This window comes from Monopterus albus, unplaced genomic scaffold (genome assembly GCF_001952655.1).
Source record: "Monopterus albus unplaced genomic scaffold, M_albus_1.0 scaffold63.1, whole genome shotgun sequence".
NCBI lineage: Eukaryota > Metazoa > Chordata > Actinopteri > Synbranchiformes > Synbranchidae > Monopterus > Monopterus albus.
In genome coordinates this window covers 817,836-829,718 of record NW_018127943.1, presented here as the reverse complement: position 1 = coordinate 829,718, position 11,883 = coordinate 817,836, and the positions used below count along the sequence as shown (strand labels likewise).

Below are 11,883 nucleotides of genomic sequence, written 5' to 3'. Positions count from 1 at the left end.
TCAACCCAGGCAGTGCACAGTTTGGTATGTCTGGTCTTGCAGTCTCGAGTGACTACTTTATCAACCAGTAGCTGGTGACTTGGGCGACGTCTGAGCTGGTGTGACTCTTATTTTTCTAACTCTCATTACCCATGAGGGTAATGAGAGTTGGAAAAATAGTGCTACCTGCCTCAGTAGCATTAAGGGCCTTGCCTAAGGACCCAGGCTGGATATTGACCGTGCCCTGATCAGGGTTCGAACCCCGACCTTTTCGTACCAAATATATCAGAATTTTTTTTTGTATTGTTATATTAGGAACATTATATTTGTCAGCACTTAGATGAAGATCAGATCACATTTTATGACAAATTAATGCAGAAAACCATGAAATTCCAACAGGTTCACATACTTTTTCTTGCCACTGTATCAGAGGAAACAAAAAGTGTAGATAAATCTGCCCAGCCGTTTAGTGCCTACTTTCAGTACTTGACACACAGTCTGAGGATTTTTCTGTGCTATGGACACATTTCAGGCAGCACCAAAACAGAATTCATTGAAATTTTAGTATCCATCCCCAGTGTGAGTGATAACACACTGGGGAGCAGTAAACCATAAACCAGGACTTTAATGGCTGAGTGATGTAGTTTTATATTTGTAAAACATGCTCTTTTCAATTCAATGTTTGGCTTAATTTCATGTCTTCTGACGCAAAATAGGTAAAACTAATAACCATCAGCAGGTTTATTATTGCCACTGTTAGTGACAGTAATAATCTATAGAATAAAGTGGAAAACAGCGTTAGGTTGAATACAATTATTGTATTACTGGAAGTACAGATTATGTAAACAACACTTAGGAGAATTTCCTCTGAAAACTAATTTTAAACAAGAGGAAATTGCTCATGTCTCCCTGGAGAATGATGTGAAATTATGTGAAACAGTAAGGGAATGCAGGAAATGAATTAAAACTCTAATCATATTTGAACTGCCCCTCAAGGAGATGCTAAACTGCCTAAAGCGATTTGGTTATGCAGGTGTTAATTGGATTTCTGTATAGATGTTGTAACATGCTGGCACAGGACACCTCATCAAGACATGATAAGTTTCAATAAGAGGAGCTGGAGGAGCTTTTCCATGTGTTGCTTTATCATACACTTCTGAACTGACTGTTTCTTATGTGTTTGTTGTCCTCCAGCCAGTATTTCCATGAGATGATTCTAAATGAGATCCGTAAAGCTCGGGAGTTGTACACCGGCATGGAGCTGGCTGCCGAGCTGAGCCGAATCCAACAGCGGCTGGACAACGTGGAGTGCCTTTCAGTCGACATTGTCATCAACCTGCTGCTGACGTACAGGGACATCCAGGTACGGCTGTTGAGTGCTGACTCTCTAAACATCAACACGTTGTCGTCATTTGTCAAATTACCTGTCCTGTCTTTGGGTAGTTAAACAGATGAGATCATTAGTGAAGGCAGTTGTCAGAGCCAGCAATCAGTCCACTGCTTCTGGAAAGTAACAAATGGAGCCTGTTTTCATTTGTTTAACATCTTCCTTTTACGAGAAACAGGAGCTTAAACAAGAGTTTCAATCATTTAGGCTGATAGAAACACTTCCTGTTCTTGTTATTTGATATAAAGCAACCTGTGTTTGTGCTGTCCACCTTTTCAATCAAATGCCCTCTGGCAGTTTGATTCATAGAGATAAAACTGAACAACAGTTTGGTTATGAAAATTAGCCATTTATCAGATCTTCTGAGGCCAGTGATGACATTGAAGTGACAAAAAAAAAAGTATACACCCATGTTTTAGTCACAGCTCATGCACTAGTGAACAGAAACAACTTATGGCCATACGTTTGCACCCTGAGAACATGATTCTTAAGAGAAAGACATGCACAAACTTCCAGCAGAGCATCCCAAAAAGTTTCTAGGGTAACCTGTGAGGGGGGGCTCAGACTTTCAGCTAACTACTGATGCTTCAGATGATCTGGGTGTGTTTGCTGATGTCTCTAACCTTGGCAGTGGAAGCTACTGTAAGAACCTATTGTACTGTAAGTCAGAGAGAGGTCACTGCCTTAGCATCAGTCTATCAGCGTTGTCACTTTACTCAAACAGGGGCCATCGCAGACCGCCTGTAGACAGCTCTAGGCAAAGCTTTTGGTCTGCTTGTCTTAAATCTGCCACTCTTCCCACTCTTTATTCTCCGCATTGCAATGACACTCAGTCCAGATCCTCCCACTCACTATAGGTAGCGCTCGGCCTCGTGAATTATTCATTAGAACAACAAGCGCTGACATGCTGAATTATTCAATTTGCTTTGGGTATAGTGACTAACTATGTAGGCAAGTAGGAGCAACAAACATATGATGAATGGGCCACTCAGTTATTGAAGTGCTTTTTGGTGCTAAGCAGACGGTCGAGTCTCAGACAGAATGAATAACAGGATATCAGAAACTGTCCCTGTGGCCTCAGAGCAGCTCAGCACCTTGATGAGTTGGAGGGTACAGTATGTTTGAAGGACAGTGATGCAGAGATACAACGGTGCAGTTAGCAGTGACCAGGGTGAGAGCGAAACAGGAGCTCATCAGTGTATTTCTTACTTATTGTCTAGGATTATGAGTCCATTGTGAAACTGGTGGAGACTCTGGAGAAGCTTCCGACCTTTGACCCTGTGGTTCATCCTCATGTGAAGTTCCACTACGCCTTTGCACTGAATCGGTAAGATGGCGAGCGTGACAAAGTACACGAGGCGGCTGCGCATACGGCCAGGGGCAAACACATAGGCCTGACCAGATGCTAGTCAGCCTACGCATGCGGAGACACACAGACACATAATCTGTATAGAAAGTGATTTTTATTTCAAATGTGAATTAGACATTTGTGACCAAACAAATCATTAGACTATCAGTGACCATACTGGTTTGATCGGAATCGTAAACTGAATAGGTCTGGTGATATATTTATTTTCACCACGGCCAATGAAAATACTCCCACAGAGTAAAGCAAAGATTGGTCAACAGTACATTAACAGTTTTCTAAATGAGTACTCATAGTATACTCTTAAACTGCAAGTAACCAGAGAGACTGACTGTGATTTAAGGGCAACTATGAAGTTTTTTCATGTAGAAAATGATGAACTCCAGATAGGAAACATGGGAGCTGTAAATAAACCAGAGACAGTGTGGTTTTATGATAAACCAGAGGTTTTTTTTTTGTTTTTGTTTTAAAGGTAGTACTTATCTTCTAATAGCAACAGTGGTTAATTCAAAAACTTCAGTTCAGGTAGGAGTTTTAAGGACTGTATATTTGTGTTTATCTAGTGGATGTAAAAGGGTTTCAAGACAAACAAAGATGGGGGGAATTTTTCTTTTAAACCAGCAGCTTTCAGGACATTTGGGATCCCAAACAGCAGTGATATTATTAACAGCGTGTGTGCAACTATGCAGCTCAAGAAAAAGACAGATGTACAATGCAGGAGCCTATTTCTCACCAGCTGCTTCTCTTGTAAACTTCCTGCGGTTTTCATGGTGTGACTGCCACAAACAGCAATATGGCATGCTGTTCTTTAATTTGGCAGCAACTGGAAAATGTTTCTGCAGGGTGACAAGATACCCATATGGCAGGACCCTGAGTCTACTGGCTCAAGGCAGGACACTCAGGGCTTTGTTTTCCTGGTACAGGGCGCAGAGGCCAACAACAGGTGAACAATCTTTTGCAATTTTGGTGACCACCGATGTTGGCACAGGATTTCCCACCTTTGAATTTGAATAATTTATTATAGATTTTTGGGTTATTTTAACATTGTTTTTTAATTATGTTGTGGTATTGCAGTAAGTGCTGTTCTTCCTGGAGCGTCTCTAAAACTCCAACCCATCTAGATGTCCTGACAGTCACCTTCATTTCCATAGTAAAATATGGTACTAACGGCGTTACCTAACCACACTGTGATGGAGGATTGCATCCATGTTGCCCTCTGCTAGTGGACAGTTTAGTGTTGCTCAATAGTCCTGATAAGATGCTGTTCTGATAAAAAAAATATGACAAAGTTATTGTTTAATTCTTAGTCCTCAAAAAGTTCTAACTGTCTTAGTTGTTGGTTGTAGTATCTGTTCTATTTTGAGTGTGACATGAATGAATTCTGCACTTGAAGTGGAGTTATATAAACCAGCATGTGGCCCACACCAAACCTTGAAATTCTGAATAGTTGGCCTTAATAAAAGCGTATGATTGATCAGAAGTGCTGTAGGTGCTCTGCTTGCAAATGAAAGGTTGTGGTGAGTGTGGAATAATTGGCTGCAGCCTCTTGTCAGGCATGTGTGTGCTGAATGCTGATCGTGGGTTGTTGTGCAGGTCTCGCTCCTCAGACTTTGAGCGATGAAGAATCTGCTCCGTCTAAATACCCATCGGCTCTGTGGAGAGGAGTAAGAAACATGGATGTGTGAGGAGAGAGCAGGTCACGTTTCCATAAGTGCTCTCCCTCTGGACAGTCTCCATGACAGTAGCTGTCAACTCATAAGTTTTATTTAACCTGGTGCTTTGGAGAAGAGCCACGTTATGTTTATCAGGATTTTCTTGATTATCACACATTGTGCCTGTATGTCTTAACACCATTCATTTCACTCTGAGGTTTGTGTTTCGACACATCGGCAACTCAAGAACGCAGCCTGGGTGAAATTTCAGACCTCGAGTTAAAAATTTCCCTAATAGATGTTGTAGCATTTTACTGCATAAATTAGCATAATAATAAGGAACCTGGGACATTAGTGTTAGTAGTCATGACAGTTTTGCACTAACACATGTCTGGATAGACACTTGCTCAAAGTGACTGGTTTTCACAGATTTCTAACTCAGGTTGACAAATGTCAGAACCTTCCTGACTTTGCATGTTTGTGTGTTGTTGTGTGTATTTCTGTCTATGTGTGTGTGTGTGTGAGCGTAGGAGGAACCAGCCAGGCGACAGACAGAAAGCCCTGGATGTCATGCTGCCCCTGGTGGAGGACAAGGAGCAGGTAGCCTCAGACATGTACTGCCTGGTGGGACGAATCTACAAGGACATGTTCCTGGAGTCTCATTTCACTGACACACAGAGCAGAGACAAGGGCACGCTGTGGTGAGAGAGCCGAACAGGATGTCAGCACATTTCTGTTCATTCACTGCGCCACATATAAATATTGTTATAAGAAGTGTATTCGAAGGACACGGTGAATGATAAATAAATGGCTTTAAGGTGACTCACTGGATCGTGGCATCGCAGTAAACGTTTTCCATGAATAAAAGACTCTTATAGCTGTTAGTGAGAAGGTTAGTGAGAAGAATTACAAGCGTGTCTCATGACAGCTCACTGCAGCCTTGACAGGCAAAGGGCATCTTGCATTAATGTGCAAAAGCATTAGAGTAATATGCAGAAGATCCAGTCATGTCAGTTAGGAACAAATGATGATCACATTACCAAAATGACTGGAGAGTTAAAGTGATACTAGTAGCACAATGAGTTTGTGATGTAAAATGTTCATGGCAGGTGAACAGCATGGGTCTATGCATCAGTTGTGCTTGTTCCCGGGAGTACAGGCTGGTGGCGGTAAGAAGAAGTGGTGATATGCAAATATTTTTGGGTCTGTTACTCCCAGTCATGCCTCATTTGATTCATACTGTAAATTTTATATATTTCCATTTTAATAGCTTGAAACTATTTTTTGGTAGAAGTCTTTGCCTCTAAATTGTGAAGGCTGTCGGGAACATTTTGCACCACTCAAGTGGAGTTTTTCTCTGTTTCTTTCTTTTTTATCTGTGTGTCTTGAAACATTACAGTATCGAATAAAAATGTAGCCCCACAGTCCAAAGACATGCAGCTTAGGTTGACTGGAGTGTGTGAAGAGTGACTGTGGGTTTGTGTGGTTGTTTGTCTACTTGTCAGCCCTGTGATAGACTGGCGACCTGTCCAGGGTGGACCCCGCTTCTCGCCCAATGTCAGCTGGATAATGGATAGATGGAAAAATGTAGTACAAAAGCAGGGGAAGATGCAGTATCAATGTATTCTGCGCATCTTAACTTGTGTGACTGAGTGTCATAAATAACATTTCCTTTGAAATATCATGAGAAAAGTCCGAATGAAGTCCTCTTGCTGTCTTTCAGTGTGCAAGGGGTTTGAGTACTATGGAAGTTTTAGTAGTATGGTCACAAACAAACAATGATTTTGTGATGTGAGCATTAAGAGGCTAACAGTGTCTGATGGGAGTTGACTTAATAATAACACAAAGCTGCTGATTGGCTTCCTCTGAAAACTGCTTTTAAGATATCAGACCTTGTCAACTGAATATGCTGCTTAGATAATCGAGCTCCCATCTGGCTTGTTTTCAGGTCCTTGGCAGAGGCCCCTAATAACATTCACACCCTGTCCCTCAGCAGAACAGATTGCTCATTAAATAAATGAAATTTCTTGTTATGTGCGCATACTTACTGTTGCTGTTTGCCATTCTGCAGCCCCCAACTCAATATGGCAGTAATTGTTTTTTTTGTAACTTGACATGTCTCGGGGAGCCAGGGGAGCATCATGAAGCTATCAGTTATCTAAAACATTCTTGGGACTTGGAATGACTCATTTCTTGGAGCAGAATTGTTTATTGGAGTAATATTTTCTTCTCCTTCCAGGTTTAAAAAAGGCTTTGAGTCAGAGCCAACACTGCACTCTGGTATCAACTATGCTGTTCTGCTCCTGGCAGCTGGACACCAGTTTGACATGTCTTTCGAGCTTCGCAAAGTGGGTGAGTGGACAGCAGACTGGATATTTGTGTCTGTGACCTAAATATGCTGCATTTCATTTTATTCCATTGAGCCTGCTGACCAACTGCTGAGTAATCAAGCTCTGCTCTGCCCCTCATGATGTCACCCATCTATCAGGGCACAAATTTGACTATTGTAGTTGATGATTACTACATGGAATTCTACAGCGTCTAAAGGTGCACTGATCAATATTTTTGTATTAACAATAGAAACAATGTGCATATTTAAAAAAAACAAAAAAAAAAACAAAAGTTTCTCAAACTGACATGACTGTGTTTCCCTTCAGTTCTAAGCATCTTACTGCCTTTAAGCTGTTGGTTTTCGTTGTATGACCTGCAACTTGCCCTATTTCTAGCTGTTTTGAAAAAGCTCTGACAAACCAACATTATATTACCTGTTCAGCAGCAGACAGACAAAGTTAGCGGCCAGGCGGTGAACACAGTGGCGCATTTAGCAGCTAAAGAGACCGAGAATTTTGGGGTTGACAGAGACGATAACAGAGCTAAAAGAGAATGAATAATGGGCTTCGTTCATTCACAGCTCCATGTCTGCGGAATGAGTAATTAGACAGCAGTTTGCCAACACCTTGGCCATGTCAGCGTTAAAGGGTGAGAACAAGTGTTGTGTTGAGTTCTTGTTGCGCTGTCCTTAAGTGGCCAAAAAATCTTTTATTGCATTTACAGATTTACACTAAAAAGCAAAATTCTCTTTCTAGCTTTGATTTAGTCTCCAACCATCAAGGTTCTTTAGCTGCTAAATGCTCCACTACTAGTTGCTACTATAACTGGGTCCCACCTGCTAATAGCAAATAGAGTAGGTTTTTTTTTTCAGTTATCAGCTACAAAGTGGATCAAAAGTAATTATATGGGCCCCAGGAATTTAATATAGTCAGCTGTGCAAGAAGCTTTAAAGCTGCAGAGCTGGGTGGTAATTCCTTTGAATCACTGCATTATGAAAATATCAATTATAGCTCCTTTAATAAATGAAATTTGATAATATATAGTAGGTGATTTGCAAGCAAGTATGCTGTTAATCTGTGTTCCCTGAAGTCTGAGCCTGCATCTCCCTAAAGTAGCCCCACCTATAATTCATGTTGCTTAACATCAGTTTGTGATGGTCCAAGGGCAAACGGAACAAAAATGATCCTTCTATTTTATACAGATTACCTTTATATCCATCATCTTTTTTCCAGGAGTGAAGCTGAGCAGTCTACTGGGTAAAAAAGGCAGCCTGGACAAGCTGCAGAGCTACTGGGATGTGGGGTTCTTCCTGGGTGCCAGCATCCTGGCCTGTGACAACACTAAGGTCATCCAGGCCTCAGAGAAACTCTTCAAACTCAAAGCCCCCATCTGGTCAGAACACAGATAAGCCTCTCTCAGATTAGCTTGCTGAAAAATACATTTTCGACCACATCCGTCACCAACTGTGCCTGTGTCATTGTGATCCGAAGTGTGTTCTGCTTTCTCTTGAAACCATAGTGGCCATCTGTGGCCGTTGTGCAAGCATTTGGTGTATTTCTCAGATAAATCAGAAAATATTGCCAGAAACTCACTTTGCTCATTTGAACAGCACCCCTCTCTCTCTTTACATGGATTTGATGGATTTAGCAGCCTGATGTTGTGACATTTTGTGAGGAGTTTAAAACGTCTACAGTGTAAATAATTTGTTCTGTGGAGGAAAAGTGAAAGAAATGCTTTTCTACAACAGGAGACACAACTATAAACAGGCAGAAGTTTGACATTAACATGGTGCAGACAGGTAGTGGAGAGGCGAATACTTTCCCCCTCTCCCGTATTAATGTTTTGTAATTGTTGCCAATAAGATAACTACCATGAGAACATTTTTGGTTTTGTCTCAGTGTTTTCTAAACCAACACTAAATCAATTATTAATGTATATACTGTATACATATATATATATATATACAGTGGTGTGAAAAAGTATTTGCCCCCTTACTGATTTCTTATCTTTTTGCATGTTTGTCACACTGTAATGTTTCAGATCATCAAACAAATTTAAATATTAGTCAACGATAACACAAGTAAACACATCATGCAGTTTTTAAATGAAGGTTTTTATTATTAAGGGAAAACAAAATCCAAAACTACAAAGCCCTGTGTGAATAAGTGTTTGCCCCCTAAACCTAATAACTGGTTGGGCCACCCTTAGCAGCAACAACTGCAATCAAGCGTTTTCGATAACTTGCCATGAGTCTGCCACAGCGCTGTGGAGGAATTTTGGCCCACTCATCTTGGCAGAATTGTTGTAAGTCAGCCACATTGGAAGGTTTTCGGGCATGAACTGCCTTTTTAAGGTCATGCCACAGCATCTCAATTGGATTCAGGTCAGGACTTTGACTAGGCCACTCCAAAGTCTTCATGTTGTTTTTCTTCAGCCATTCAGAAGTGGACTTGCTGGTGTGCTTTGGATCATTGTCCTGCTGCAGAACCCAAGTTCGCTTCAGCTTGAGGTCACAAACGGATGGCCGGACATTCTCCTTCAGGATATTTTGGTACACAGCAGAATTCATGGTTCCACTTATCACAGCATGTCTTCCAGGGCCTGAAGCAGCAAAACAGCCCCAGACCATCACACTACCACCACCATATTTTACTGTTGGTATGATGTTCTTTTTCTGAAATGCGGTGTTACTTTTACACCACACATAATGGGACACACACCTTCCAAAAAGTTCAACTTTTGTCTCGTCTGTCCACAGAGTATTATTCCAAAAGTCTTGGGGATCATCAAGATGTTTTCTGGCAAAACTGAGACGAGCCTTTATGTTCTTTTTGCTCAGCAGTGGTTTTCGTCTTGGAACTCTGCCATGCAAACCATTTTTGCCCAGTCTCTTTCTTATGGTGGAGTCATGAACACTCACCTTAACTGAGGCAAGTGAGGCCTGCAGTTCTTTGGATGTTGTTGTGGGGTCTTTTGTGACCTCTTGGATGAGTTGTCGCTGCGCTCTTGGGGTAATTTTGGTCGGCCGGCCACTCCTGGGAAGGTTCTCCACTGTTCCATGTTTTCGCCATTTGTGGATAATGGCTCTCACTGTGGTTCGCTGCAGTCCCAAAGCTTTAGAAATGGCTTTATAACCTTTTCCAAACTGATAGAGCTCAATTATTCTCTTTCTCATTTGGTTTTGAATTTCTTTGGATCTCGGCATGATGTCTAGCTTTTGAGGATCTTTTGGTCTACTTCACTTTGTCAGGCAGGTCCTATTTAAGTGATTTCTTGATTGCGAACAGGTGTGGCAGTAATCAGGCCTGGGTGTGGCTAGAGAAATTGAACTCAGGTGCGATAAACCAGTGTTTTGACAGGGGGGCAAACACTTGTTCACACAGGGCTATATAGTTTTGGATTTTGTTTTCCCTTAATAATAAAAACCTTCATTTAAAAACTGCATGATGTGTTTACTTGTGTTATCTTTGACTAATATATAAATTTGTTTGACGATCTGAAACATTACAGTGTGACAAACATGCAAAAAGATAAGAAATCAGTAAGGGGGCAAATACTTTTTCACACCACTGTGTATATATATATATATATATGTATATATATATACAGTATATATATTTGAAAATTGTAACATAAGGCCAGAAATATCCTTCAGTTGAACATTATTGCCTGATTAACATTTGCACATCATCCAAATTCTTAATTGTCGGAGGCATCATTTCAGATTTTACATTAATTCCATAAGGTTTGATGATGCTGTGTCACAGACTCCAACATGTCGAAGAGTACAGTAAACCACAGCTCTTTTCATTTATTCTCTTGCAGTGCAGCCTGCTGTTCTTTATTTGTGCTAGTGCTGTGAAAACTCTTTAAGTTTCCATTATTGTCACAAAGACAAATGTTACCCACTATGTGGAAACACAATCATATGGTTTTGTTTGTTTTTGTAATCCTCTTGATCTATGTTCATGGGTTCGAAACAATATAATATAAATGCTAATTATCTGTCAGTGAATTATTTTGTTTGTATCATCTGACTTTTTTTTTTTCCTGATGAGAAATGAGATGTGTGTGGTCCTGACATTTGATTATATTTAGTTAAATAAAGATTTGGCTTGTACCTCTCAGAGCACACTGCAATGTTCTTTTTACCCTTTTTGTATTCTTTTTGTGTCTCTTGGTTTCAGGTATTTGTGCTCGCTGGTGGAGACCATCTTGATTTACCAGCACTTCAAAAAGCCTGCTGTGGAGCAGCCGGCCCCCAGACAGGAGCTGGTGGACTTCTGGATGGACTTTTTGGTCGAGGCAACCAAGAAAGACGTCTCTTCTGTCCGATTCCCTGTAAGGAGCACCAGTTAAAACCAAATAATAAATAACAGCACATGAGCCAAACGGTGCTTGAGATTAATATGTAGAAACACAAGGAAAAGGACATGCATGCTCGGCAAACTCAGGTTTTGTCTTTTCTCCAGGTGTTGATATTGGAGCCCACTAAAGTGTACCAACCTTCATATTTGTCTATAAATAAAGACGTGGAGGACAACACAGTGTCCATCTGGCACGTGGCTCCTGATGAGAAGGTGAGAATCCAACTGCAGTTAAAAATGATTTACAGGATATTGTTTGGTGACACTTTGTGTTGCTCAGACTGTTTTACTGTAGTTTGTATTTGACATATTTGACATATGCCTCTGTAAATCTAAGGTGAAGCCACATCTTCAGCAGCTAGAAAACAACCAATTTATCTGTCTTTTCCAGTACTTGTACTAACTGTTTGGATTTAGTTAGTTGGTTAGTATGGCTTGATACCAGCAGTGTTGTAGTACTCGAGTCCAGGACTCGGATTCAAGTCTGACTGGAGTCCTGATTTTCATGTCCATACACTCTAACAGGTTTTCGGTCTAGAAAATAACCCTGAGATTGAAACAGTGTGAGCAGTTGTGTTGGCAGAGTGTAGTAAAGTTAAACATGTCGCACTAATCAACTATGTTGCGTTACAAAGATGATAGGCCTAACACAAGCCAACATAACTGTCATCGCAATAACACTCCAGCTTAACGTAGCTACAGTAACTTCTGTCTTCAACACTGACCTGTCTGGGTAAGCTTTGAAGTTGGACCTGGTTTTTCCCCATACTCTTTACAGCAGACAGGTTTTTTTTTTGTTTT

General features: G+C 40.9%; 1 protein-coding gene across 1 annotated transcript in view; it reads left to right on the top strand.

The window, feature by feature from the left end:
• map3k5 (mitogen-activated protein kinase kinase kinase 5) overlaps nucleotides 1-11,883 on the top strand; it is a 64,744-nt gene that overhangs the window by 29,899 nt on the left and 22,962 nt on the right. Inside the window, exons 5-11 of the mRNA XM_020603880.1 lie at nucleotides 1,174-1,342; nucleotides 2,587-2,693; nucleotides 4,915-5,085; nucleotides 6,624-6,736; nucleotides 7,948-8,107; nucleotides 10,903-11,056; nucleotides 11,188-11,295. Coding sequence (XP_020459536.1) covers nucleotides 1,174-1,342; nucleotides 2,587-2,693; nucleotides 4,915-5,085; nucleotides 6,624-6,736; nucleotides 7,948-8,107; nucleotides 10,903-11,056; nucleotides 11,188-11,295 — 982 coding nt within the window. The remainder of the gene's footprint in view (nucleotides 1-1,173; nucleotides 1,343-2,586; nucleotides 2,694-4,914; nucleotides 5,086-6,623; nucleotides 6,737-7,947; nucleotides 8,108-10,902; nucleotides 11,057-11,187; nucleotides 11,296-11,883) is intronic.